General features: G+C 46.5%; 1 protein-coding gene across 5 annotated transcripts in view; it reads left to right on the top strand.

The window, feature by feature from the left end:
• The window catches only part of Tgfbrap1 (transforming growth factor beta receptor associated protein 1), a 48973-nt gene that overhangs the window by 4962 nt on the left and 16087 nt on the right, over positions 1–27924 (top strand). For 3 of the 5 annotated variants that reach the window (XM_010644947.2, XM_010644944.2, XM_010644951.2), the window contains exons 3-5: positions 14455–15156; positions 23675–23869; positions 25694–25866. In XM_010644947.2, coding sequence (XP_010643249.1) covers positions 14455–15156; positions 23675–23869; positions 25694–25866 — 1070 coding nt within the window. Of the gene's footprint in view, positions 1–234; positions 253–14454; positions 15157–23674; positions 23870–25693; positions 25867–27924 lie in introns of those variants that run through there. The other 2 variants (XM_033761734.1, XM_010644942.3) reach the window with 2 other exon arrangements.

Raw genomic sequence — 27924 nt, 5'->3', positions numbered from 1 at the left:
GGGGGCGAAGAGGGAGGAGTGCGGGGCCTGGCCAGGCTGTCCCCAGCACCAGGTCAGTGCGAGAGCCGCGCCGTGCCGGAGGGGCAGGTGGAGGTTGGTGCGCTCACCGCCCGTGGTGCACCGCGATGCCTGGAGGGACTCTGGCGCCCAGGTGTTTGCACCTGCTGCTGCTCTTGCTTGATAGGTTATCCCCAGGACGCTCTCGGTGCGGCCTGGATTCTGGAAGCCTGGCCAGGCTGTCCCCAGCACCAGGTCAGTGCGAGAGCCGCGCCGTGCCGGAGGGGCAGGTGGAGGTTGGTGCGCTCACCGCCCGTGGTGCACCGCGATGCCTGGAGGGACTCTGGCGCCCAGGTGTTTGCACCTGCTGCTGCTCTTGCTTGATAGGTTATCCCCAGGACGCTCTCGGTGCGGCCTGGATTCTGGAAATGGGGTTCACCAAGTGCTTCCTCAGTGCATAGAGGCGCTGCGGCCCGGACAGGGGTTGATCCCGAGAAAGTGCTTGGGCCCGCCCCGCACCCCGAAGGCAAAGGCTGACAGCGGTTGTCAGGATTGCCCGCCAGTGACAAGCAGGAAGGTGTGCGAGGAGCGCCCTGCTGCAGGAGAGCTGGCTCTCCGGGAGCAGCAGGAGTGCTGTGCTGTGCTGTGCCGCCCTCGTGGTGTGGACCCGCCTCTCTCAGTCAGCAGAGCTGCGCAGGCCAGGCCGAGGTTACACATTCCGCCAGCTGCTTCCTTTTCATTTCCTTCCATTTCTGCCAGCCAAGCAGCCCAGCAGTCATCAGTATGGTCTCACTGATGTGTAGCAGAAGGCAGTGGGGTCCTCGAAGGGCAATGGTCGCTTCTGGCCTTTTCCAGGCCCTGCTTCACCTGTGGAATGAGAGTGCCGCTCCATGGTCTTGACGCCTGCAGGGCTTGGGTTCAAATCCCACCTGTGACCCTTGAGCTCTTGGCTTGAGGTTCTGAGTTTCCTCTGTCAGTAGGGCTCTGATTACAAGAGCTGTATGGATCCTATGCGGGGTCTGGTACTTAGCAGGTGCACAATAAATTATTGTTATAAATGTGGATGAGGGTGTAGGGCCAAGTAGCCATTACTCTTAGGACCTATGGTGACTGCCTTCTCTGAAGATAGACCTCTGCGTTCTTGCTACACATCAGGACCTGAGTTTTCATCTCTGCAGGGTGAGATGTGTGGAACACTGGCCTCCTTCCCACTCCGCTTTCTCCTCCTCTCACCCTTCAGGTGGCCTTCTCTGGTCCTGGAGTGGGGGCAGAGCCCTTTACCACCTCCTAGTCCCTGGGATAGGATCAGTGGTGGCCCCAGCCCTCCAGAGAGATTTTCTCTTCATTTAGCAACTAAAAGATGAGAGACTTTAAAACAAGGAGCTCACTAGAAGAATGCCATATTCTCTAGGTCAAATTTCTGACATTACTGTTAGGGAAAAAATAAGTCATTATAGCTTATTCTTACAAGCTAATATTAAAAAGAAATTGATCATTTAAGAAAACTCGAGGAAACTTCATTTAATGGGTGAAGCACCTGGGTCTTGGTCTGAATCCAGCCCTTATTAGAAGTACATTACAGTAATCACTTGTGGCCGCCAGGTGTTTGGGTTCTGCTGAGTAATTTGGCTCGTAGTTCACGACCCAGTGGCAAACCTGACCCCTTTTTCTATATTAAAAATGCATAACTAAGTGTAGAAGTAACAATTTAATTTGGGGCTAATCCCAAATGAGATTGAGTGCTTGCTTCCTATGTGATGTATTGGGAAGTCTTCTGGGACAGTGTGAGATCGAGGTTTTTTCTTTATCATCAAGTGGCTGCTGTTGAGTAGGTCAGATTTGAGAGTATGTGTGTGAACAGGGACCCTGCCTGGCATCTCACAGGTGCAGGATCGCTCTCTGTGGCTGTCTGAAAGTTCAGTGTAAAGGAAGATGTTAGGAAGTAGGTGCCTTCGAAACCCCTCTTTCCGCTCTGCTCCTCTTCCACCTGTCTGCTTCTCCCCAGATCCCTTCTTCAGTTGTGTTGTGGTTTTTGCAAAGTCATTTCCTCTCTAAAACTTAGCTGTTTTAAGCTAAAAATCAACACTCATGTTGTTTTTGTGGTCACTTACAGATATCGAAAGGGCAGCAACAAAATTGGAGTTGCCTGGCATGCACTTTCCTGGTGGTTATGTCCCCAAAGGTCCATATGCTAAAGCCTCGGCCACCAGGCAGATGCTGGCACCTTTAGGTAGTGGGACCTTGAGAGAGGAAGTTGGGTTGTTGGAGGTGCACCCTTTCCCCTATTTGCTTCCCCGCCACCACAAGGTGGAAACAGCCATCGAACAACCATGGACTAAAATCTCTGAAACTGTGAGCCAAAATAAACCCCTCCTCCCTGTCAGTTGATTATCTCAGGTATTTTGTCAGAGTAACAGAAAGTTAACTAACCTAAGTTGTAACTGCTGGTGTTACTCTGTACGTGCATGTGTAGACACATGCACACAGTGTGCATATGCGTAAGCACATGAGTATGTAAATGTGGTATTGTGTGGTGTACATGTGCGTATGTCTATATGCTTGTGTTTATATGCATGCAGGAGTCCTTCTGTACCCATAGGCACTGATTCCAGGACCCTCACAGATGTCCAGATCTTTGGACACTCAAGTCCCTTACATACAGTGGCATAGCATTTGCATAGAACCGAATGTGCCCTTCTGTATGCTTTAAATCATTTCTAGATTGTTTCTAGTACCTGATGCAATGAAAATGGTAGGCAAATAGTTGTTAGATTGTGTGGTTTAAGGAATAATAACAAGAAAAAAGTGTACATGTCTAGTACAGATACAATTTTCTCCCAACATTTTCAGTTTGTGGCTGACAGAGTCCACAGATGTGGGGCTGTTGGGTAAAGATGGCAGACTGTATAGGTTTGCATGTGTTTAAATAGCTTTGATTAATACTACCCAGGAAAAGGGGTACCAATTATGACTAGCTACGCACAAGTAAGCATGCGACAGTGTCATCAAGATGACAAGGTAGATGTCAGACCTCGCCTATCTTGTCTCTCTTGTCTTCCCTCCCTCCCTCCCTCCCTTTCTCCCGTTCTCTTCTAAGTCCTTGAAACAGGTCCTTTGCACTGTTGCTAGCCTTTAGTTCTTTCTATCATGAGTGTAACCTGACGTGGTGTTAAAGAACTGCCTTAATTTTCAAAAAGAGGAAAAGTTGTCTTTTGTAGAAGCAAAAAAATATATTATCAACTCCCAGCAAATTTCAGGAGTGACTCATTGGACAGATTGCTGAGGGAAGCTAAAGAACACAGGGGGTTTGATCAGCTAGAGCAGCAGTGGCAAACCCACAGCGCTGATGCTGCAGCAGGTATACAGAGCCCTGTCTGTTGGCACTTGAGCTGGGTGTATAAGTTGTTTTTTCTAATCTAAAACCTCAATGTTCAGGTTTAATTACAGTGTTGGCACTTTGCAATAAGTAAGTGGGTTTTGGGTTGCAGTTGGGTACTTAGTCTCTAGATAGTTCGCCATCACTGAGCTAGAGCAAGGTGCATCATGCAGACATGTATCCAGTTTTAATGAGCTGGGCCACAGCGCCATCATCAGCCACCTTTGAGGACCTGGGTGCTGTCGCTTAGATAGGTTGCCTTGGTCAGGAGGACTTCATGCTGAGGGAGGATCTGCAATTGTACTTGTCCCCCTCATTTAGCACAGTGGGAACAGTGGCGTTGGAGTCAGAAATAGCCTGGGCTAGGTCCCTGTGTCCTCGCCAGGTAGCTTTTTGCCCTCAGGTAGGCCCCTCACTCTCTGCAGTTATGTCAGCTCTTAGAGTCCTCAGCTCTCAGATTTGTTGGAAGGAAGAAAGAAATCTTTATTGGGTCTCAGGTCAGCCAAAACCAGCACTTAAGGGCAGCAACAGTGTCTTCAGCTCAGCAGTGCATTTGAGGCTGGAAGCAGCTTTTACTGGGCAAGGCAGTGTGGCACCTGGTTTAGGCATGCACTGTGAGCTGAGCTGTGGGATCGGAACCCCAGCTCTCCACCCACTGGCGCCGGTACCCAGACCTTCCAGACCCTTATCTGCGCCCTCTGGCTCAGAGAGCTGGGTGCTGGTGTGGGAAGCCAAGTCATGCCCAGATCCCTGGGTACAGAGGAGGAGAAGGTGACTTGTCAGCGTTGCAAGGAGGTGGCCAGGCCACAACCCAGACTCGGGACTCACAACTTATTATTGGGGCTGTGGTGTGCGCTTTGTCCAAGTTCACCATGCTCACTGTGAGGGTGGTCCCAGAAGCTCTGGACCTTGACCCTGGTAGAGGCCTCCACCCTCCCAATCTCTCACCTGCCTGCTCTCCCTAGTGCTCAGCTCCTCCAGGCCCAGCCCTAGCAACAGTGGGTACCCATAGCCCTAGCCCAACCCATCCTGAGCCCCTCTATAGAAATATTTTACATAGGCAAATATCCAAGGTCTCCTTTTTTTTTCTTTTTTTTCAAGACAGTCTTGTTATGTTGCTGGTCTCTTAAACTCATAGGCTCAAGTGATTCTCCTGCCTCAGCCTCCTGAGTAGCCTGGACATTGGGCATATATCAGCAGATAGACTCAAAACTCTTCTCTTTGAAATCCATGTTCATTAGGAAATGCTTTTAATGCAAAGCTATTATTCATACATAGAAAGTTAAGCTGGGCTTTGGACAAACTTCACCCCCCAAAGTGACTCGGTAAAAAGATCATAAGCTTGCTGCCTTGGTAGGAGTGTTGGTGTGACATCTGCACATGAGGTTTAATCTCATTCTTTGTAGTTACTTGTACAGAGAGTTCTTCTTACAGCAAAATAACCAGTATACTGGTCACATATTTTTTTTTTTAATGAAAACAGGGTCTTGCTGAGTTGTCCAGGCTTGTCTCTGACTCCTGGCTTAGATGATCCTCCTGCCTCAGTCTCTCTAGTAGCTGGCACTACAGGCATACACCACCATGCTGGGCTCATGTACATTTTTCCTTAAATTTTTATGTTGAAGTAACTCTGAGCTTAAGAGTTGAACTGCAGTACAGAGTTGAGTACTCCTTCCCCAGCTTCCCTTTGAACCCTGTGTAATGATGGAAAGCAATGCATTGGCATAGCACAGCACCCTTCCTCTCTGCAAGGTGAATCCCTCCCTGGTTTTCTCCACACAGCCGTTCTGTGCTCCAGGACCCTTCCAGATCAACTTCTTCACCTATATTTGGTGCTCATGCACCCTTGGCCTCTCACCTACCACACAGTTCCTTGGTCTTTCCTGTTTTGTTCCTGACCACAGCATTCTTGAGGGACATCAGGGTTTCTCTGGAAAGTCCCCATGTTTTCTCATGATTAGGTGGAGACGGTGTCACCTTGGTTAGAACCCCATGGCAGGGGTGATATGGTGCACTTTACACTGTGACTTAATGCCAGACACATGGCGAGTCACTTCCCCCTCGAGCTGCTGGAGCTACTCAGATTATAGCTCGCAGTTCCTGGTGGCCCTACTGTCCCCAGGCCCCAGGAGCCATCTCTGCCTCTGTCTTTGTGCTTCCCTATTTTTGCACCCTGTGGTCCTAGCCCCACTGGTGGACTTAGGAAAGAATTTTTTCCCCTAGGAAGTCAACCAAAGCTTGGTAAAAATGCCCTGCCTTCTTATCACGAAAAAGGTAATGGTGTGTGGGTGCTGAGCCTTTAGGTTGTACCAGACTTCTTTTGACTTTAAGGTGGCCCCTAAGGTAGTACATCTTTCTCCATCTTGGGATGCTGCCCATTGCAGATGTAACTGATTAGTCAGTCTGTACCTTAAGAAGAGAGGGAACTGGCCCATAAGCTGCCTGGTGTACCTTGTTGGTGTGACTTAATATTGTCCAGGGTTTGTATGGTTGTATTAAGTGTGTTATTGGGCTGGGGATGCAGCTGGGTGGTGGAGTGTTTGGTGGGCTCCACACAAGGCTCCAGCGCATGGTGGGTGTCAAATGTATTACTCTACAAACTGTGAATGTGATCACAAGTCTTCAATCTTTCAGTGGAGCTGGAGGAGTTGGAGGTGGTCTTTGTTGTGTTTTAGTAAGTGACTCCTGGACTCCCGTTAATACTTTATTTTGCCAAGTTATCACAGGGATGCTTCTGAAGATTGCTTGCCTTATATGTTTGGTCTTTAGAGCTAATATGTGATATATTCAGTTTTCTCAAAGATTCTGTCCAATAACAGATACTGTATCTATCTATCACTTCTCACATGGCTTATCCAGATTAATTTGGAGATTCCTTATTAAAGAAACATTTTTTTCCTATAAAAAGAAATATTCATCCGGGCATGGTGGTGCCTACTATAATCCCAGCTACTTGGGGTGCTGAGGCCAGAGGATCGCGGTTTGAGCCCTCCACTCCACCCTTCCTTTTTCCCTCCTCTCTGCTGTAGCTATCCAGGAGTCCCAGCACTGTTTATGAATGTGAATATACACAGCATTTGCCCTTGATACACAGCACTCTCCTCCCTGTCATGTCTCAAGCCTCTGTGTATGTGTGGTCTTCACCCGGATGCCCACATATGTCCTCTTGGTTGGGCCTCATACCAGCCCTGCATTATCTTAGCTACCACAGCTTCATAGTTTTTCTGTTGAGTCAAGTCCCTGACAGTCTTTTTCAGAAGTATTTTTCTTTTTAACCCTTCTGCCATATTAATCAATTAATCAATCAATTTCTATTTTGCAGTGCTGGGGTTATACCCAGGACTTTGCCTGTTGTAGCCAAGTGTTCTACCACTGAGCAATATCTCCAATCCCTGCCATAGGAATTTTAGCATCTGCTAGTTGAGTTACATGCATACACGTGGGTACTTGTTACAATGTTTTGGAATGACACCCCCACCTCCAGGCCAGTAAGGGGAAATTTTTTTGGCATAAGGTCTAACATGCATGCAGTAAAATATATGGAACCTAAGTCCACAGGTCAGGGACCTTTGGAGAATCTGTATACCTGTGTGACTGATACTTCAAACAAGGTGTCAGTTATTTCTGTCACCCCAGAAAGTTCCTTTTGTTCTTTCCATTTGGTCCCCAGTTCCTCCCAAAGTAAACACTTGCAATTTCTGTCAACACAGATGGGTGTTGGCTTCTTCTGAACTTCATGTACATGGAAATATACTATATATGTGCATAGTTTTTTCACGCAGTGCCTTTGAGATTCATCTGTTTGTTGTCTTTTTCAGTAGCTTGTTCCTTTTTAGTTTTGCTCCTTGAAAATGCCACAATGAAATAGGTACAGATGGGTAAGACTGAGTGGTTTCCTGTTTGGGGATTATTTTTACTAATCCTGCTGTACATATCTTGTTCAAGTCATTTTATGGTTATACATATATATGTGAAAAAAGTGAAAGTAGAAAGAATGGGATAGTAGGTTTAACTTTATCTTTAAAAACTGCCAAACAGATCTCCACGGTGATATGACATTTTACACCCCTGCCTACCAAGTCTGGGGTTTCCTGTTGCTCTGTGTCTCCCATCCTTAGGATTTTAGTCTTTCTGTTGCAGCCAATCTAGCAGGTGTCTAGTGATTCCTCACTGTGGCTTAAAGCTTATTTATCTAATGAGTAATGATGGTGAGCGCCTTTTCATGTTCTTTTGGTTATTCACATACATTCTTTGGTGAAGTGTCTGAGGTATAATTTAGTCTTCTATAATGTCTAGGAATAAGATTTTATGATTTTCTTCAAGTGTCTTATATGTCTTTGCTAGATAATTTCCTTATACCTTGTATTTTTAATACTTTTTTAAAAATTAAGGTTTCTAATCATTGTATGAGTGTAGAAATGCTGATTACTTTGGTGTATTAATTTTAAGAAATCTTTCTTTGATTTTGATTTTTTTGAGACAGGATCTTGCTATGTAGTTCAGGCTGGCCTTGGACTCACTAGGTAGCCCAGGCTCGCCTCAAACTCATAGTGATCCTCTTGCCTCAGCCACACAAGTGCTGGGATAGTAGGCCTGTGCCACCACATGTGGCCTAAAAAATATTTCTAAACTCATTGATTTTAATAGATTTTTTTTTGTGAGCTTCCATAAAACAGTGTCATCTGTGAATAATATAGTGTCTCAGTTTTCTGTCTTTGTGTAGAGTTCTTTATAACTATTGTGTGTGTGTGTGTGTGTGTGTGTGTGTGTGTGTGTTTTCTTGTGCTGGCAAAGACCCCCACTGCAGTGTTGGGCAGAAATGGTTTGACAGGGTCACCGTAGCGAGAGACCATAGCCCAAGTGCCTTCCTGATAAAGAGACTTGCTGTCTCCCTGAAGGCCAGGTATGCAGGGGCTGGGTCCTTCTGAGGCTATGAGGGAGACTGTTCCAGGCCCTCTTGTGGCTTCTGGTGCTTTCTGATATTCCTGTGGCTTCTTCTCTCCATGTCTTTACCTGTCCTTCAGCTCCTTTGTGTCTGGTTCCAAATTTCCCCTGTTGTGAGGACCTAATCTTACTGGATTAGGGCCACCCTAATGACCACATCTTAATTTGATCATCTCCAAGGGCTGATCAAAAGATAGTGTGTGCTTAAATTTTAAAATATAATGGTCATGAATCCCCCTCAAAATACCCGCTTGCTTCAATACACTTATCCCGTTGTTCTTTTCACTTTCTGAAGCAGCTGTGGAAGTCCTCTTTCCTGAGTGCTTTTTTGAGGTGTGATCAATGCCACAGTGAATGCTGCTGCTGCTGGGTGCCATCAGACAGAAAGGCAGACTCGTAAAAGCATGACAGTGTGTCTTCATCCATCTTATCTACCATATCTGGCATTGTGCCACTTCTGACTCTTCCTCAAAGTGGAAATGACTGTGAAAGGGAAACGGTTTGAATCAATTCAGGACACCAAGGCTGCCATGACAGTAAAGAGGACTCCAGAGCTGCTTCAGAAAGTGGCCAGAATGGTGGGATAAGTGTGTTCGAAGTGCAGGGGGAAGGTTACTCATGGCAGTGTGTCTTTTACTGTTAAACATTTTTTTTAAATATAGACATTCGTGTTTCTCAGTCATACCTTGTAGAAGTACCCTCTATCCATATGAAGTGACATTTACAGGTACTGGTGCTAGGATTTAACAAATTTTGATGGGATTCGATTTAACCCAACACAGTTGGTGATCACAGATATCTTTGTTCCTTTTTAAAAAGGGGATAATTTCGAGATGTCATAGTTAAGAGTTTTGTTTAATTTTTTTTTTTAGATAGCAGGAAGATATTGCTGCACATTTTTGTTGAGTAGATACTAAAATTTTTAATACTTGTCTGCATCTGTTGAAATAGGTATTTTTCTTGCATTATAGATTTTATTGTCTTAAACCAATATCCTATCCCAAATTACTCATACTTTATATTTTTGTAGTATAGGTTGGTTGCTCATATTCAATCATGTTTATTCAGTGCTAAGAATGACCCATTATTTTATTTTCCTATTCAGCATCCTTACTAGGCTTGAATATCAAAGTTACGCTTTACACTGGCTTCACAAAATAAAGTGACGTATGTCCCCCCCCCTTTATTCTCAGGAAAATTTATTGTGCAGAGAGTGTGGATTCTGTGACTCCCATGTGTCTGGCAGGGCTTGATGAGCAGCTTTCAGGGCTGGTGCTTTCTCTACAACACAGACTGTATAGGGACCTCTCCTGGGCCAGCTCTCCCAACTGGGCTGTGGGGCCAAGAAAAGAAGTCAAGTCTTCTAGAGGCCTGCAGAGCTGCCACAACAGGAAAGAACATACAAATTCTAGGGACTTTGGAAATTTGGGGTCATAAACATCTGTGGTGCCCAGCCCGTGTGTGCCAGAGGAATGGACTTGTCACTTTGGAGCTCAGCTTTGGGCAAGCTAAGGAGCCCCCAGGGTGAGGTCAGCACAGAAGGCCTTTGGAGCCATGTGTGCAGGTGCTCACCAGAAGATGATGTTTCTGGTTCCACTTAGAGAAAAAGATTTGTACTTTTTCCTACTCATTTTCACAAATGCTCATCAAGATCCTAGCTACCATAAGTGGCCAAATCTCTGAAAGGACAATGTCATGGTCTCAATTTGGTAGAAAATAATTACTGGTATTCTTATTTGGGCCTTTAGCACACATTGCTCCATAATTTGTCTATATTTCTGTAAGATTCAACCAGAGCACAAGTGAGACCATCAAGGTAGGCAAAATCTAAGCAACATTGGATGAGTTTATTGCCAGCTGGGTGCAGATGAGCCAAGGGTGAAAAGGCCTTTGGCATAGGAAGGAGGGCACAAGATGTTTATATTGGGGAGTAAAGTAGGGGAGGGGGTGTCAACTTGAAGGAAAATTTTGGGGTCTCTTGGGTGATAGGCTTGAGACTGGTGAACGGGATGGTGTGAGAGTAGCAATGTGATGATGGCAGGTATAGCAAGGTATAGCAGGTGCCTCGTGGTTTTTCAGAGAATTGGTCTCCTTGTAGGTGTGAATGAGCGAGGTGGCAGCTGGCTTCCTGTTACCTCTGTTCTAGCAAGATATGCATCTGTTGGGGTTTTTTTCTTTGTTGGGCTGGAGTCTTTAGGGCGTTGCTATCAATTCCTAATCTCATTTCCTTAAGGAGATGAGGAGATCCTAGGGAAATGAGACAATGTTTTGTAACTTTTTGTTTCATTTTGCACACAGAGAGGTACTTGAGGCCTAAGTAATATTTTCTTTCTTAAAATCATGGTCCATGAAGATACTAACATTTTGCAGTTTCTTTGTGTTATGAGGTACACGTTTTGAAGTTTTTTGATAATATGAAAATGTTAATCTTTTAAATTCCAGCCATACTTTTAATGTAACATTCTAACAAAAAGTTTAAATTTGAGGTCAGTTGGAGACACAGTGTGAAGGAATATTTATGTACCTTAGGAAAACTTTTTAAAATTTATTAGTACATGTGTGTTTTAGTTACTTTTCTCTCCTTGCTGAGACAAAATAGCAGACACCCAAAGTTAACGGGGAAGTGGTTTATTTCGCTTACAGTTAGTTCAAAGAGGTTTCAGTCCATGATTAGCCAACTCCACGGCAGGGACGGCAAACAGGCCTGGCAGAGCAGGAACAACATGGCACACACAAGGCAGCAAAGGTAACAGAGTTAACAGCATCTCCCTGCCCCTTTTATTTTATCCAGACTACTTAGGGCGGGTAGAACTCACACCCTTAATCCCAGTGCCCTTGAACCTAGCCTTGCATCATGAATCAGTTCCAGCTTCACACCTTCTAGATCAAGTTTGTGACCACATGAGGAGTTGCAGGAACATCTAGACCCAAACCATAACAATGTGTGTAGTACCTAATGTCTTTATTCCTTGTGGGAAGTTGGTACACTTTAACACATTTTAACGCATCTTTTTTAATTCCCTCCTTCATCCCCTTTCCCTTCCCTCCCTACCCCCTTGACACATCCTTTGGTTCCCTTTGTTTTCTTTTTGTATGTTTGCAGTACATGTTTTCATTCTGTGTGTGCAGGTGGTACAAGTACATACACATCCCAATACCAGTAATTCATCCCTTATCCCTTTCCTCCCTCCTTCTCTTTCCATCTCTTGAACTTCTTCCCCTTTGAGAATGATCTGTCTCCCTACTTCCCATTATCTATCTTTTATTTTGCTCTTTATTTTTACTTTGGGTTTCTCATCTGAGAAAAACCATGTGATGCTTGAGCTTGTGTGTCTGATTTATTTCACTTAGCATTATTATCTCTGGGTGCATCCACTTTCCTACAATTGATTCAAGTTTTTCTTTATGGCAGAGGAATACTTCATTGAGTGTACATACCATGTTTTCTTTATCCACTCATCTGTTGATGGTCATATGGGCCTCTTTCAAGATTTAGCAGTTGTGAATGCTGCTGTAAACATAGGTGTGCATGGAACACTGTAATATGATATCTTTAACTTTTTCAGGAAGCTACCTAGAAGGGGAATACCTGGGTAAGATGGAATTTCTAGTTGCAGTTTTTTGCAGAATCACCATACTGATTTCCACAGAGGTTGTACTAGTTTACACTCCCACTACAATGTAGAAGACTTTCTCCTCCCTCCCCTCAGTCTCTCCAGAGACTGGAGACTCTAGAGAATAATAGCGTTTTATTATTTGATTTCTTGATGATAACCATCCTTTCTGGGGTAAAATGGAATCTCAGTTTTGTTTTAATTTGCATTTCTCTAATGGCCAGCCATGTTGAGCATTTTTTCATGTATTTATTGGCCATTTGAACATCTTCTGTGAAATGTCTATTTCACTTTTCTATTTCCCATTTTTTGTTTTGGGGGGGGTCTAATTTTTTTAGTTTTTTATATGTTCTAGATATGAATCTTCTGTCTAAGGAATCACTGGCAAAACTTTTTTCTTTTGCTGTGTGCAGAAGCATTTGTTGATTCTTGGAACCATTTCCTGTGCAACTGGGTTCAGTTCAGAAAGTCCTTGCCTATGCCTATGACTTCAAGAGTTTTATGAATCTTGTCTTTTACAGGTTAAGTGTCTCTGGTTTAACAATTAGTTCTTTGATCCATTTTGACTTTAGTTTAGTGCATAGTGAGAGATACGGTTGTAGATTCAATCTTCTGCTTGTAGATAGCCAGTTTTCCCAACACCTTAGGGAAACTTTTAATTTCATTATCATGTTAAAACCTCTAAGTTAGACTCCAGGATGTTAGATTTCATGGTAATGCAGAGTTGTGGATTAAACCTTACCTTTTTATGATTCGTATTTTAACTACCTAAATATATCAGTGAACTGAAACAAGGAGAGAATTTTCCTACTGCTTATATGAATAAACTGTGTCTAAGGTACAGGAACAGCTTTTACTTACTTCCATTTAATTTTTGATTTTTATAAATTAACTGTTTAATTATTAAAGCAGGTCTTTTACTTAGACACCTTAACTAGGAAGCTTACTATTAGCAAGACTTGAGTAACTAGTTAGCAGATAATTAAACAATATTGGACTTCTTTTTATATAGAATTATAGCTTTTAATAAGTCACGTGATTTTCTTACAACTTCCTGCCTCCCTCCCTTCTCTCCACCTTGGTACTTAGACTTAATGCAGAGTATTTTATTTTTGCAGCAAATGTGTTTAGTTTGTCCTGTACACTCAGTGAAGACAGAGGCTAGAATTATAGACATTCTGCTTTTAAGAAATTAAATAGGAGGAGCCTGGATGTAGGTGCCCGAAGCTGGTTTTTCTATTCTTCCTATAAAAGGAGATACACTCCAAAGTGTAAGTAGCAGAGTCACTTTTACCTGCCATTTTCAAAGATGGCCCTGATCGATCACCCAGGGAAAGAAGTATTTTGTAGTATTACTGCCCCACACCACCCTGGGTGATGCAGTCTGCATGTGGGACACTGACACCCAGACCAGAGCCCCAAAGACTTGCTCATGAGATGGGAAAGGATAGGACAGACTCACATTGCTCAGGGAGGGGAGCTGGAGTCTTACTCCTCTGTTGCCACCATTGTCCAGTGGGCAGGGGATGTGAGATGCTGTGGAGTTCTGAACATTGTGAGTTGTCTAAGCCCCTGTGTCCCTGATACAGATGCGTGATTTTTTTTTTCTTTTTTTTGAGACGGGGTCTCATTATGTATTTGAGACTGACCTGGAACTCACTGTGTAGCCAGGCTGGTCTCGAACTCACAGAGATCCTCCTGCCTCAGCCTCCCGAGTGCTGGGATTACAGGCGTGCGCTACCATGCCCGGCCAGATGTGAAGTTTGAACTCAGACTCACATTGCTCAGGGAGGGGAGCTGGAGTCTTACTCCTCTGTTGCCACCATTGTCCAGTGGGCAGGGGATGTGAGATGCTGTGGAGTTCTGAACATTGTGAGTTGTCTAAGCCCCTGTGTCCCTGATACAGATGCGTGATTTTTTTTTTCTTTTTTTTGAGACGGGGTCTCATTATGTATTTGAGACTGACCTGGAACTCACTGTGTAGCCAGGCTGGTCTCGAACTCACAGAGATCCTCCTGCCTCAGCCTCCCGAGTGCTGGGATTACAGGCGTGCGCTACCATGCCCGGCCAGATGCATGAAGTTTGAACATCGCTGGATTGTTCCAGCCTTGCTGGGGTGCCAGAAGATGAGGGAATGCAAGCTCAGATAGCTGTGGAAGCACAGGGAGTGTGGATAAGGATCATTTCTGCCTCTCTCTGGAGTCTCTGTGTCCTGTGCTCTTTGGACCAGCACATGTGCTGGAGTCCTGGCCTGGGGTGTATCTCCTGGCACTGTTGCAGATGCTCCCTGTGGCTTAGCTCTGTTGGGAGGGAGGAGGACTGTCACTGCAAATACATGTGTATGCTCTGTGCAGGTCACCCACTGCCTGGTGGGGAAACATTTTCTTTTCTTTTTCTAACAGCCTCACATTGTTTTCTGCAGCTGAAATGCTAAGCGCGGAATCAGTGGCTCTTTACTGCCCTGGGATGTATTTGCTTCCTCCTGGTCCCTCTGAGAGTCACATCCCCCTTTCTCTTCCACAGGCCGAGCAGCAGACATGATGAGCGTCAAGGCCTTCACTCTGGTTTCTGCCGTTGAGCGGGAGCTGCTGATGCATGACCAGGAGCGTGTCAACATCGAGTGTGTGGAGTGCTGTGGTCGGAACCTCTATGTGGGCACCAGTGACTGCTTCATCTACCACTTCCTGCTGGAGGAGAAGGCACTGCCCTCGGGGACTGCTGCCTTCACAGCAACCAAGCAGCTGCACAGACACCTGGGATTCAAGAAGCCTGTGAGTGAGCTGCGTGCAGCCTCGGCCCTCGACAGGCTGCTGGTGCTCTGCGACAGCTGCATCTCCCTGGTCAGCATGCACAGCCTGGAACCTGTGCCCTCGGGTGCGCGCATCAAGGGGGCGTCTACCTTCGCACTCAATGAGAACCCCGTGGGTGGGGACCCATTTTGCGTGGAGGTCTGCATCCTCTCTGTCAAGCGCAGGACCATCCAGGTGTTCCTGGTGTATGAGGACCGTGTGCAGATTGTCAAGGAGGTGTCCACACCAGAGCAGCCCCTGGCTGTGGCTGTGGATGGCCACTTCTTGTGCCTGGCCCTGAGCACACAGTACATCATCCTCAACTACAACACCGGCTTCTCACAGGACCTGTTTCCCTACTGCAGTGAGGAGAAGCGGCCCATCGTTAAGAGGATTGGCAGGCAGGAGTTCCTGCTGGCTGGCCCGGGCGGCCTGGGTGAGGACAGGGTTTCAGGGCTGCACATGCTCTTCGGACCCCATGCCTGCTGGAGTTGGAAGGGGTAGACTTTCAGGGGAACAGTCGTGTGTGGCCTAGTGACAGGGATGCACTCTAAAAAAAGCATTGTAGCTGGGGCTGGTGGTGCACACCTGTAATCGCAGCACTCAGGAGGCTGAGGTGGGAGGAAGAAGCACATTGTGAGGAGATTGTGGCATTGAGCAGTCATCATAGAGTGAACGTCCATAAACTAAGATGGCCATGATGTCACTGGTGGCACGATAATCTTGGGGCCGTATTCTCACATGTGGTCCACTGCAGACCAGACATTCTCACGCAGTGCAAGTCCAACCTGGGGAGGAAGGTCTGCCAACCAATGTGTGCAAATGTGGTTTCTGCCAACCAATGTGTGCTAAAATGTGGTTAAGTAGAAAAAAAGACAGACTGCTGGGGATTTCTCTCAGCGGTTCAGTGGCCTACCTTGCAAACGCAAGGACCTGAGTTCAATCCCCGGTACCAAAAAAAAAAAGACAGACTGCTCCTAAAACCAATTTTATTTTATGTCAAAATGGAGTTGGTGGAAGGTTCTTTTTTTTTTTTAAGTTTCTTCTTAGTATATGTTTGTGATACATTATAATTACATTCATTTCAAGGAACTGGTGCTTCTACATATGGCATCTTAATTATGTTGACTTCTTTTAACTGCAAAAATAAAACGCTGCAAGACTCCCTTATAAGATTTTCCCATGTGGGTAGGTTTGTCCCTTGATTTTATTTATTTATTTATTTATTTTTGGTTTTTTGAGACAGGATCTCCTTATGTAGTTCAGGCTGGTCTTGAACTCAGAGGGCTCCTCTTGCCTCAGCCTCCCAAGAGCTAGGATTACAGGCATGTACCACTTCACCTGACTTGTCCCTTGATTGTTTTTTCCTTATTCTGAAAAAGGGTAGGGGTAGCTCATTAAGCATTTTCACATGTCTCTGTGTCTGTCAACTTCCCACAGCTATGACAAATTCCTGACGCCATCAACTTATGCAGTAGAAAGGTTTGTGTTGGCCACAGTTGTCAAAATTTGGTCAGATGGGCCCCCTGCCTGGGGTACTAATGGCAGCCACCCCACCTCATGGCTGGCCAGGGAGTGAGGGAGGAAGAAGGGGCAGGCCTGTGGTCCCTTCCCAGGACACAGCCCAGTAGCCTAGAGACTTCCCTCTAGCCCCACTCCAGAGGATCCTTCCACTTCCCCAATGTCCCGCTCAGAGCTGAGCCTCATACACGGACGGGCCTTAGGGGTCCACTGAAGATCCGACTGCAGAGTCCTTAACGTCCTTTCATGTCCATACTCTGATTGATTGGCCCTTAGAAGAGTCATGGGCTTTTACCACGCAGTCTCAGCCATCCTCTGGGGCCTCTGGTGACAGCAGGCCAAGGACCGAGCGGTGGCCTGTTCTTTCTGTTACAGCGACTCCTGGTCTGTCCAGGGTGCTGGTGAGAAGTGGCTCATTCCAACACATATATTTCCTAATGTCTGAGTTTCTGTGTGGGCATCTCATTTCAGAGTGCCGAGTGCAAAACACTTTCTGGTAATGACAGAAACTCAGGGTGTGAGCTAGCTAGCGGACACTTAACATTTTACCTCGAGAGTACACTTTATTTATTCATTTATTTATTTATTTATTTTGGATCAGTTCAGAGTGCACAGAAATGCACAGAGATGGGTGCATAGGCTTCCGTGTCGCTCTCCCCTGTGCTCAGCCTTCCTTTCTCCACGCCCCTGCCAATGGTTATCCCAGGGCTGGCCCTGCACAGACACATGGTGCCCCTTCTGGCAGTGTACGTGCTGTGGGTTAGACCAACACATAGTGGCCCTGCTCTTCACTAGTCCCTCCTCACTTTTCCCATAGGTCTCTGAGCTTTGCCTTTCGTAGTTAGAGTCATACAGGATGCAGTCTTTCGGTCTGGCTTCTTTTTCCTGGCAGTACTGGGGACTGAACCCAGGACTTTGTCCTCTACCATATCCACTGGCCGGTTTATTTTTTTATTTTTAGGCAGAGCCTAAGTTACCAGGCTGGCCTTGAATTTGCAGCCTTCTTTCCTCAGCCTCCTGCCTGGCTGGGATCACTGGCTTATGCCACGACACTGAGCTTTACATTGGTTTCTTTCCTTAATAATGTATGTTCAAGATTCTTCACGTCTTGTGGTTTGCTAGCTCAGACCTTTAGTTTTTGAAGAAAAAATTCTTTATCCCAGCCACCCTTTTCTTGAAAAAGAAATTTTGCGGTGACAATTTTTATTACAGAAAGCATACATCAGTATACAGAAGGAGAATGGTGTAGGAACCTGGTGCAGCCATTACCCGGCTCTGGCTCTCGTCAGACCCTTTATCCCCCATCCACTCCCTCCGCCTGTTGTTCTGAAGCAAGTCCCAGGCATCACAGACTTTTATTGGTAAATATTCTAGTGTAGATTTCTGTGTTACACACGCACGCACACACACAGTCACACTATTGTATACCTAAAAAATTCAAGGAATTCCTTGCTACTATAAGTATTCACAGACTTTTATTGGTAAATATTCTAGTGTAGATTTCTGTGTTACACACGCACGCACACACAGTCACACTATTGTATACCTAAAAAATTCAAGGAATTCCTTGCTACTATAAGTGTATTTAGAGTGGCATATTCCTCCTTTGCATACATCTTAGTAAGATACATGTAAATATATCTAGTAAATAATAAATACATATATCTATGTAGTAATACATATATCGATATTTGTACATATATCTATTGTATAAGTATTTGTATGATTTTTGCATTTTAGTTCATTTCAAACATTTCCAGCCAAGACCCATACATTGTAGTTGATTGATAGCTCTGTTTAGGTTTTTTCCTTTATGTGCCCTCCTCCCTCATCTTAATTTTCACTGAAGAAATAGGATGGTTTCACCATAACTTCCCAGTCTTGATTTGATGACTTTGTCCCCTATGTTGTTTAAATCTGGCACTCTGTCTTCTGTTTCCTACATGTGAGAATCGGGGGACTCAGGGGTTTTCAATTTGTGTTCTGCAGGGGAAGCTGGACTTTGTCAGAGTGGTAGGGTGCTGCTGTGGTGTTCCACAGTGCCCTTTGTCATCCCTGTGATGGTAACAGCCGCTGCTGATCCATCACCTACATCTTTTCAGTCACGAGGGACAGTCAGCCCTCCACATTCTGCTCCTGTCCAGCCCTCCTTCCTGTGCTACAGGGACTCCTGTGCAGGGAGCTGATCTCCACGTGGTCACGCCAGGCACTTTGTATGAGATAGAGGATGAAACCTGAGGTGGTCTTGCCTGTCCTCTGGCTGTGACTTTGTAATAAGCACCTGTATGATCATATGGGCTCCCACAGCTGGGATGTGCCACAACTGCCCTGCCCAGGTAGGACTTCATTCAGGAGGCCAACTGAGCCCCTTGGACCTGTCCCTAGAAACCTGGCAGCTCCCTGTCCTTCCAATTGCCCCTGTTCACCTGTACTTTCTGCCCCAGGTCTGGTTTCAGCCTTTCCTCCAAGGAGCCAGCTGTTTCCAAACTGCATTCCGGGTGCTCACTGTCTCGGCAGCCAGCATTGGGCTTCAGCCCTTTAGGATGATGCTGTCGAGAGATGGCAGTGATGGGCCAGTCTGTGCGTGTGTGGCTCTACTGTGACCATCTGTCCCTTTTATTTGTCCCCTGGTGCTCGGAACAGCAGAGCCATACCAACACTGCTGTTCCCACAGTGTAATTATTGGAAAAAGCCTGATTACTAAGCGTTCCTTCCATCCTCAGGGTGTCTGAAATCAGAAAGTACTGTTGGAGTCATTTGGCAGCGTTTCCCTCTGTGTGGCTATGCCACCAACTGGATATATGCTGCTGTTGGTTGGTTTCATTTGACTTCCAGATGTTAAGAAGCTGCTTTAGTTTTGTTTCTTTTTGTTAGGTAAGTGTTTACAGATTTCCAAGGCATGTGGGTGCAGTAGGCTGTAGCCAAAGAGAATCAGTGTATTCCTGGGCCACACATATCTCTTTCCATTGGTAGCCTTTATTTTTTTTTATTTATTTATTTAGGTACCAGGGATCAAACTTGGAACCCTGCACTTGTGAGGCAGGTGGCGGCACAGTGCTAAATCCCCAGCCCTGGTAGCCTTTATACATTCACTTTTGAGACCATAAGCAAATACGTATGTATTTGTGTTTTTCTTTTTTTAGGCAAATGGTAGTTTACTTTTCTTCACCTTGCATTTTTACCATAATATCTTATGGTGATCATTGTGTGACATAAAATAAAAACCTTCTGTTGGTAACTTTAATGTTGTTTGTTTGAGATGGGGTCTCACTGTGTTGCCCAGGTTGGCTTCCAGCTTGGCTCCAGAGAACCTCTTGCTTCAGCCTTCCTAGTAGCTGGAGCTATTGAAGCCCTCCCCTTCTTAGTCTTTTTTGTTTGGTTTTATTTTGTGGTGCTGGGCATTGAACATAGGGCCTTCACGTTGATCTATATCCCCCTCCTTTTTATCTGTTTTTTTTATTTTGAGACAGGGTCTTTCTAAGTTCCCAAGACTGCCTCCTCCTCCTAGAGAGCAGAGATTACAGGTGTGCACTACTATGCGTGGCTCCCCTCTTCTTCTTTCTTTCTTTCTTCCTTTCATTGCATGTCACTCAGCTGTGTGGCAGTGCCATAATTTATTCATTAGTCCCCTGTGGATGGATATTTGGGTTTTTTTCCCAGTCTTGGGCTGCTAACCAGAATTTACTGCATGCAGGAGTGTGTGCATGTGTGTGTTTTCAGCATATCTCTGGGAAATTTTTCTCTAGGGGACTGCTGAGTCCCATGTAAATGCACATGAACTTTGCTAGATATAACTGTATCCCCTCTCAATAGGAGTTGTCCCATTTTATATTCTCCCCAGGAATGCACTCCTGTCCCAGTTTTTCCCAGCTTTGCCAACACTGTGTTGTCCAGACCTCTATTTTTTAACCAGCCTGGGGCAGCAGAAATGGTTTCTTAGTGATGTTAGCTTGTATTCCCTGTGTGTAGGGTTGAGGGTCTTTAGGAGCCATTTACAATTTTTTTTTTTTTTTTTTTTTTTTTTTTGGTGCTAGGCATGGAACCTGGGCCTCAGCTAGGCATATCCTCTACAATTGAGGTATATACTGAACCCAAAATCATCAGTTATCACAAGCCTCTTAAAAGTATTTCTTATATATTTAAGATACTAGCTTGTGTGCCATATAAGTTTCAAATATTTGTTTCTAGTTTTTAACAGGCAAAAACTAAAAGATTTTTTTTAAGTTCTTGGTAATCTAATATATCAGCCTTTTCAGTGCTTGCCTCTGGATTTTGAGTCACAATTAGGAGTGATTCCTCTGTCTTCCTTGGCCTAAACAAATCCACCTGTTTTCTGCTAGTCCTTGCATGTGAATAGTGTCAACTGCAGTTTTTATAAGGCTTCCCAGCTCTCCCAATGAACTGTTTGATGAGTCCACATTTTCCTTCCTTATTTGGATGGCTGCCTTTGATGTACATGGAATTTCCTTTTTCCCCAGGTGTGTCTGGATTTTCTGTGTTGTGCCATCTGTCCCGTTGCCTGTTCATGTGCCAGCACCTGCCTGCTTTATGCTGAAGGCATTTGCTGTTGGCTGCAGTGTTGGGATGGAAGGAAAGTGGTGGGCATGTTTAGAGTACCCTTTCCCCAGGCACATGCTGTCTCCTCTGCATGGCATCATGCTCAATGAGCCGACCTTCCTGATTGGCATGCTGCTTGTAAGTGGCATGACTACAGGCAAATTGGGAGGTCATTTGTAAGGTCTCTTACACGTGGATGTGTATCCGTAGGCTACTGATTCAGTGCAGTAACCAGCATCATTCCATGGCTTCAGAGATCAGTAGTTCAAGCACATAACTAGTGAATGTGAATATGCTGTTAGCATGGAAGCTGTTTTCATTGTCTGCTACCTTTCTCCCTAGATACAACTCTTGACCACTCTTGTCGTTTACTTTCCACTTTTTGCAAAGCAAAGTTTCATAGTACAGTTGCTTATGGCAGCTATTAACTATATCCCTGGATGATGGTTCCTGAGGAAGGCAGAGGATTCAGGTGCTCTTCTGCCCCCAGGTTCCTCCTTTAGCTCAGCTAAGAGGCCAGACTGAAGCTTATAGGGGCCCAGCTGGAAAGGATGGTTTTTAGTGGCGATCATTTACCAACCTATTGCATTCTCATGCACTCTGGGGCTCCTTCTCCAGGCTGGAGATGAGAGACCCCATCACCCTCTTCCTAGCATAGAAGCAGGTGGGGGTATTGTTAGTGCACCCCCTCTTCCTCAGGGGTCTGCAGGCCCTGCTGTGGCTTGGCCTGGCCTCTCCATGAACCAGTTATGGCTCTGCTCTTACTCTATGGAAGCCTTTGTTCTTGGCATCTGGTTTCTGCCCTTTTACGTCAGGAACGTGAGTCAGCCTCTGTACTGCACAGCCTCCTGGTGGACTGCCCAGCTGGAAGTAGGTGACCGTGGTGTTGCTGTCTGAATACGGGATGAGGCTGGATGGTACCACAGGGCCTGTGTGCTGCGGGCTTGTGCCACAGAGCTGGTGGTGTGACCAGAAGTTCAGCAGAATGCCCAGGATTGCTCTGTGCCTGTCCCTGCTCTGGGTCATGCCCATCCCTGCACTAGGTCACACCCTCTGGCTATCTCGGTGAAGGCTGCGTCATGGTGAGAGTTGCTGCATGCCATACTTTCTCCGTCAGCTCTCTTCACTAGCTGTACATACAGAATTGAAGACAGCGCCAACCTCACTTCCTGTTCCTGGATCAGCTTTCATGTCAAACTCCTGATGCATCCATAGCTTTGCACACCGTATCCTGCCTCAGGAACACTGTCAAATAAGCTCTGCTGCAGCCTCAGTGAGTGTCCACCAAGGGCTGTGCAGCAGAGGCTTGGTCCACCGGGTGGTGCTGTTGCGAGGCCTTGTGGAAGGTCCATAGGTCATTAGGGTTGAAGGGACTGTGGGACCTGGCCCCTGACTATGGTGTCCACTCAGCTACCTGCTCTTTTCACTGTTCCCTCTGTGATCACTGCCCCTCTAGAGGGCCAGAGCCATGCACTCTTGACTGGAGCCACCAAACCATGGCTTAAAGTAAACATTTCTCTTTGTTAATCGCTGAAAGTATTTTGTTATCAGGGTGGAAAGCAGACTAGTATACTATTGATGGGTCACTAACACTTATTTTTTTTTGGTACCGGGGATCGAACTCGGGTCCTTGTGCTTGCAAGGCAGGCGGCGGAACCACTGAGCTAAATCCCCGGCCCTGGATCACTCACATTTTAATTACACCTGTTACCTCTGTTATGTGAAACACTGGGAATGATGCTTTCTGCCTTCGTGTTGCCCCACGTCTGGGACAGAAGGATATGCTCTGCAGAAGTGGTCTCTTGCCCCAGCTTATGTTCTGCTCAGACTTTTTTATGCTCACAGAATATCTGTCCTTGTTAGGGAAGAACTCTGCCATCTCCTGAGGAAGATTAGAACCCTAGTTTTACCCCTTCTCAAAGTCTCTGGCCTCCATTACGAGGCCTCAGCACCGCCTTCTACCAGCCTCGTGTCCACATTCCTTGTGATTTGGGCCGGCCCAAGGCTGTGTGTCCTGAGATCATCACTCTGAGGAGGTATTTGACCCTTCTTGGGTCCTTTCCCAGGATGAGTTGTCAGGCTCCAGGCTCACCTTGGCAGCATTTCTCCCGCTTCTGCTCTTGTTCCCTCCATGTCTGTACTGGACACCATTCATCTGTAGCAGCAGCAACAGCACCTAACCCCTTGGAGTCATGGTGTTTTCAAAGCTGTTTCATGTCACCAGCCTTGAAAACCAAGTTAAAATGGCTTAGCTTCTCTTGGCAAACCTATTTGTTGTAGTAAACCCCAGAGTTAGTGCCTTATATATAAGATAAACAATCTGTCGCTTAATGAGGAAGTTATTGTTGAAAAAATTTGGCTGCAGTCTGTCATGAATTGTAAAATTGGTTCTGCCTCTGTACTACAGTTTGTAGATTGTTAGAGAATATATGCATGCTCTATAAAAAGGAGCAGAACCAGCTATCAGAAATGAGACCTCCACTCTGAGCTGTCCAGCCCCAGTAGGACACCTAGTGGGGAGCCTGGCATATAGCAGGTGCTCAGCAAACATATGGTGGTATGACATGCAGAGCAGAGGCTCAAGGGGAGTGGCCTGGGGGGAACTGAAAAGTAGCTTTTTGCTACAGGAGGATGTGTGCTTTGTCAGTGTGCATACAAGTGAAATGGAAGCATTAGTTTTTAACCTCGTATTTTATTAGAAAAATATATGAGTATAATTACTTCTGAGAGAAGATTCTGTTCTCCAGAAAAAAGTACTGTGGGGTTCCTGGCACGTGCAATGAATCCTGTTAGCTTTCCTTTCTGGAAACGAAACTGCAGGAAGTCAAGGGAGTGCTCTCTGAAGACCCACATGACTCTGCCCTCTTGCTTTTCAGGCATGTTTGCCACTGTGGCCGGGATATCCCAGCGGGCCCCTGTGCATTGGTCGGAGAATGTGATCGGAGCAGCCGTGTGCTTCCCTTACGTCATTGCGCTCGATAATGAGTTCATCACGGTGCATAGCATGCTGGACCAACAGCAGAAGCAGACCCTGCCCTTTAAGGAAGGCCACATCCTGCAGGACTTCGAAGGTACTGCTGAAATCGTAATGGGATTTGCTTTCCAAGCGTTTCCTCAGGAAGTGTTACTGGGGCCCATGGGGAACAGAGGGCACACAAGGACGGGACAGGCTCTGTGTGTCTCGTCCAGCTCTGCAGCATGAGTGATGTCAAGCAGTGGAGCTGGGTACAAGGCATGGGAGCATTGGGAGAGCAGAGCAGAGGTGCTCCCAGGAGACTTAGGGGCCCACAGAGGAGCTGGCATCTGAGCCAGACCTTTAAGGAGGTGCAGCAGTCAGCCCAGAAGCTGTGCTGTGAAGAACCTTCTGATAGAGGAAAAGCATGTGCGAATCTGCACAGGAGGGTCTGCTCAGGGTGACCACGGGCCATGACGGGTGGAGAGGCATCGTCTTGTGTGTGATGTGTGCCATTTGAAGGAGTTGCTTCATTTCCTCAGTTTTTTGGCGGGGAAGAGCAGTGATGAGACAGAGTCTCACTATGTAGCCCAGGCTGGCCTCAAACTCAAAGCAGTCCTCCTGCCTCAGCCTCCTGACTGCAGAGATTATAGGCCTGCGCCACTTCACCCAGCTCTTTTGTCAGTTTTATTTTGAACATTTTCAGATGTACAGAAACATCTCAGCTGCTGGGAATTTAAATTGAATGGGAAACACAGTCCCCACAGGAAGTGTGTCCTTCCGTCTGGGGAGCTGAGGTGTGATTGGCGTCCTTATCCACTCCTTGCTCAGTGTCCTTTGGCTGGTTCCAGCGCCCCTCAGTGTCACCACCCATAGACGCTCAGGTGCCTCACACAGCAGGGAGAGCCTCACCACATCCTCCTGCTCACTTTCCATCATCTCTAGTGGCTTGTGAGGCCTGTTGCAAGGAAATGGCCATGTAAGCTGTTGTTCTTTTCGTTGATTAGGGAAAATGACAAGACAAAATCTTGTCTTCTGCCCTTTTTTGTGGTTCTGGGATACCAGGGCGACTGCACTGAGCTACAGATGCTGTCTTTTTCCCCGCATATTTCCAACTCGCATGCAGTTGGATGAAGAACCGTGGACGTAGAGGGTGACTACATAGAGGTGTTGGGTGTTGCTGGCTGTGTGTGGGAGGAGCAGTGAGGGTTGAGTTCTGGAATCAGGGATGTGAAGGAGGTGACACCAAGAGGAGAGTGAAAGAGCCCTGGGGCAGGGATGAGAAAGACTGCCCACCCTGGCTGGGCCTCAGAAGACAGGAGCTGCAGGGGACCTGCTGCTTCCTGGAAACAGGAGTTTCTGAGCTGAGGGCTTCTGAAGGAGAAGCCGAGTTTAATCTGGAGCTTGGGAACAGGAGCTGACCTAGGACAGTCCTGACTCTACCTGGGCTGCCTGTGGGCTCTCTGGGGATAGCAGGGTTGGGCGGGGAGCTGGCTGGATGGTGGGTGAGGAGCTGGTGAATGCCAAGACACAGGCAGAGTGAGGGTGAAGCCCTCTCTCTAGTCAGAATGCTGCACGGCAGTCAGTCTAGCTTGCAAGGTAATGAAGCTTCAGTAGATCGTGTGTGAAGCACAGCTTAATTCTTCCTGCCAGCTCTCCTGTGGGGAGCGTCCCTGGACTTTTCCTGTGCACCCGCTGTGACTCGGCACTCCCCATGGAAAAGACAGAGCAGCTGACCCTGTTGTTTGGCAGGGTAGTACTAAGGGTTTATCCCTTTCCTAAATTTGTTGGCATGGGTAGAAGAAAAGGAGAGCATTAGAATGTATAATTTCTGTAGGAATTCTGTGGGGAAACTGGTGCAGTTGATTAAAACTCAAATAGTGATCCAGGCGGGGGAAGCAGTGTGTTTTCTTTCAGGCAGTGTTCCTTCCCTTTCCAACAGTGTTCAATTCCTTCCCAGGAAGAGTGATTGTTGCCACAAGTAAAGGAGTCTACATCTTGGTCCCATTACCTCTGGAAAAACAAATACAGGATCTGCTGGCAAGCCGCAGAGTGGAGGAGGCTTTGGTCTTGGCAAAAGGTGCCCGGAGGAACATTCCAAAGGAAAAATTTCAGGTTTGTAATGAACTGCTCACAAGAAAGCATGCCTGCAAGCCACCGGCTAGAGAACACATGGGCTCAGTCCCCGAGTGTGGACCTCCCACTCTGCACCAGAGCGTGCACAGAGCTCTGGTGTCGGTGCACTCTACTCCTTACTTTCCTCAGCACACCACATTTTACAGGTAAGAAAGTGTGCAGGGCAGTCACACGGCTTTGTGGAGCTTCTGACCATGGTCTAGTTTCCGGTACTCGGTACATGGGCTGTATTTACTAATTGCTTTCCTCTTCAGTGGACCTTCTGAGAAGAATCAAGAATGGTTCTTATAAACCAGAAGAGTGAAGCCAGGTTAATTGGGCTCTAATTTAGAATTTGTATTTGTTGGGAGAGGGTTGGATTCAAGTTTAGATTTCCGAAACCTTTGGGGAAAGTTCCTCTAACCATATTGAGAGTCCTCCTGCTATAGGAAACATCTATCTGGTTGATTCCGTTAGAAGGAAACATTTCATGCTCTCAGAGTTTATAACTCTAAACATGGTTGGTATAATCAGGGCAATCAATATAAATCAAGTTCCCCGAAACTTGTGATCAGGTGGCTGTTGATCAGCTGGCTGTTGAGCATCCTGGCTGCTTTGTTTCCTGAAGAGTAACAAACAAGATGCTGCCATGTGCAGTGTTCTGTGACCCTACGGATCAGAAAGCACTCTCGGGCATTAATAATGTTCATCAGGTTTTAGGCGGGACTGTGCCATGGATGCAGTTGGCACCTGTGGAAGGAGTAGAATATGAAGATTGCAGAGAAACCCATCCTTTGGTTTTTCTGGTGATGTGACTGATCAGGAGATTTTCTTTTCCCAGTTTCCCCTTTGTCTGTAGCTTCTGGTTAGGTGAGTTACATTTTCGTTCAGCAGGGGGCAGCAGAAGCAAAAAGAAGAAAGCTGCTGTTAGTCTCTGTTGTGCTAGACCTAATTACCTCATTTCCCTTCCATCTCCTGTGTGGCCATGGCTGTGGCTGTGGCTGTGGCCATGTGGATGGGCCAGGGACAGGTGTAGAGCAGGTCTCCAGTCTGCTGTTTCTTGGCTCCTCTGTCTTCCTGTGAACTGCCATCTTTATAGTGTTGGGGTTTGGAGGGGCTGTGCCAGCCGCTCACAGTTGCGGAGTGGGTCTCCACATTGCACGCATACACATGCGCACTTGCAGTGTGTGACATTTTCTTGTAGAGGCGTTCAGTGTTCTCTATCTGATTTCTCTTCCTACTCTGCCAAGAGCGGAGATTCATGGTCAGTACCTGATAAAATCATGAGTCACCCTGCTCTCTAGTCTGGGATCTTGGGGTTCCTTTTCTTTCCCACCTGTCCCCGTCCTCTCCCTGCATTGCTGCAGACTTTCTTCTAGCCAAGAGAGACAGCTGCAGGGTTCTGTGGGCTCAGGCCTTCGTTCTCAGTGCTGTTGTCAAGTGGTGGGTGTGTGGCACCAGCTCTATCCTGGGTCACTGGAACAACCTCCCACTGCCTATCCCCAGACAGCCGCCCTGTACGCCCTGCTCATCCTCCAAGGATGTTGTGGTCCAGCCCATCTCCTCCCTAGCCTGGCCACTCTGAATGCTCCTGCAGTGTGGTCTTAGCCCTGTACACTGCCTCCAAGGTAGCCACAGAGAGCAGGGGTGAACTGGTTACATGTCAGCTGCTCTGTGCAGAATCTGTGAATTTAAGATTGTGTCTACAAACCATCTCTTTTCATCCTCCAAAGAATTCAGTAGTAACCAACACCGCTGCCCTTATTTTGCAGAAGGGCCTCGCAGGGCAGTCAAACCCTGCTCTGTGGAGATGAGCGCATTAGCAAGTGCTTTCTCCTTGCTTTTGGTAGGCAGGGCTCTGCAGCCATGAGGGGAAGATGGCCACTCCCGGTTCTGGACAAGCCTGGGGTGATGGGCAATGCCCTCCTGTAGTGGAGAGGTCCTTTCTGTCCTCTCCACTATGGGGAGGGCTCTGTTATCTCCACTCTCAGAAATGGAACTAGCACCCTGGTGACTTGGGCCCACTGCCTTCTGCTTTTTTTTTTTTTTTTTTTTTTT

This window comes from Fukomys damarensis, unplaced genomic scaffold, assembly GCF_012274545.1.
Source record: "Fukomys damarensis isolate Sample0158 unplaced genomic scaffold, DMR_v1.0_HiC HiC_scaffold_9, whole genome shotgun sequence".
Taxonomy (NCBI): Eukaryota; Metazoa; Chordata; class Mammalia; order Rodentia; family Bathyergidae; genus Fukomys; species Fukomys damarensis.
This window is presented reverse-complemented; position numbering and strand designations above follow the sequence as displayed.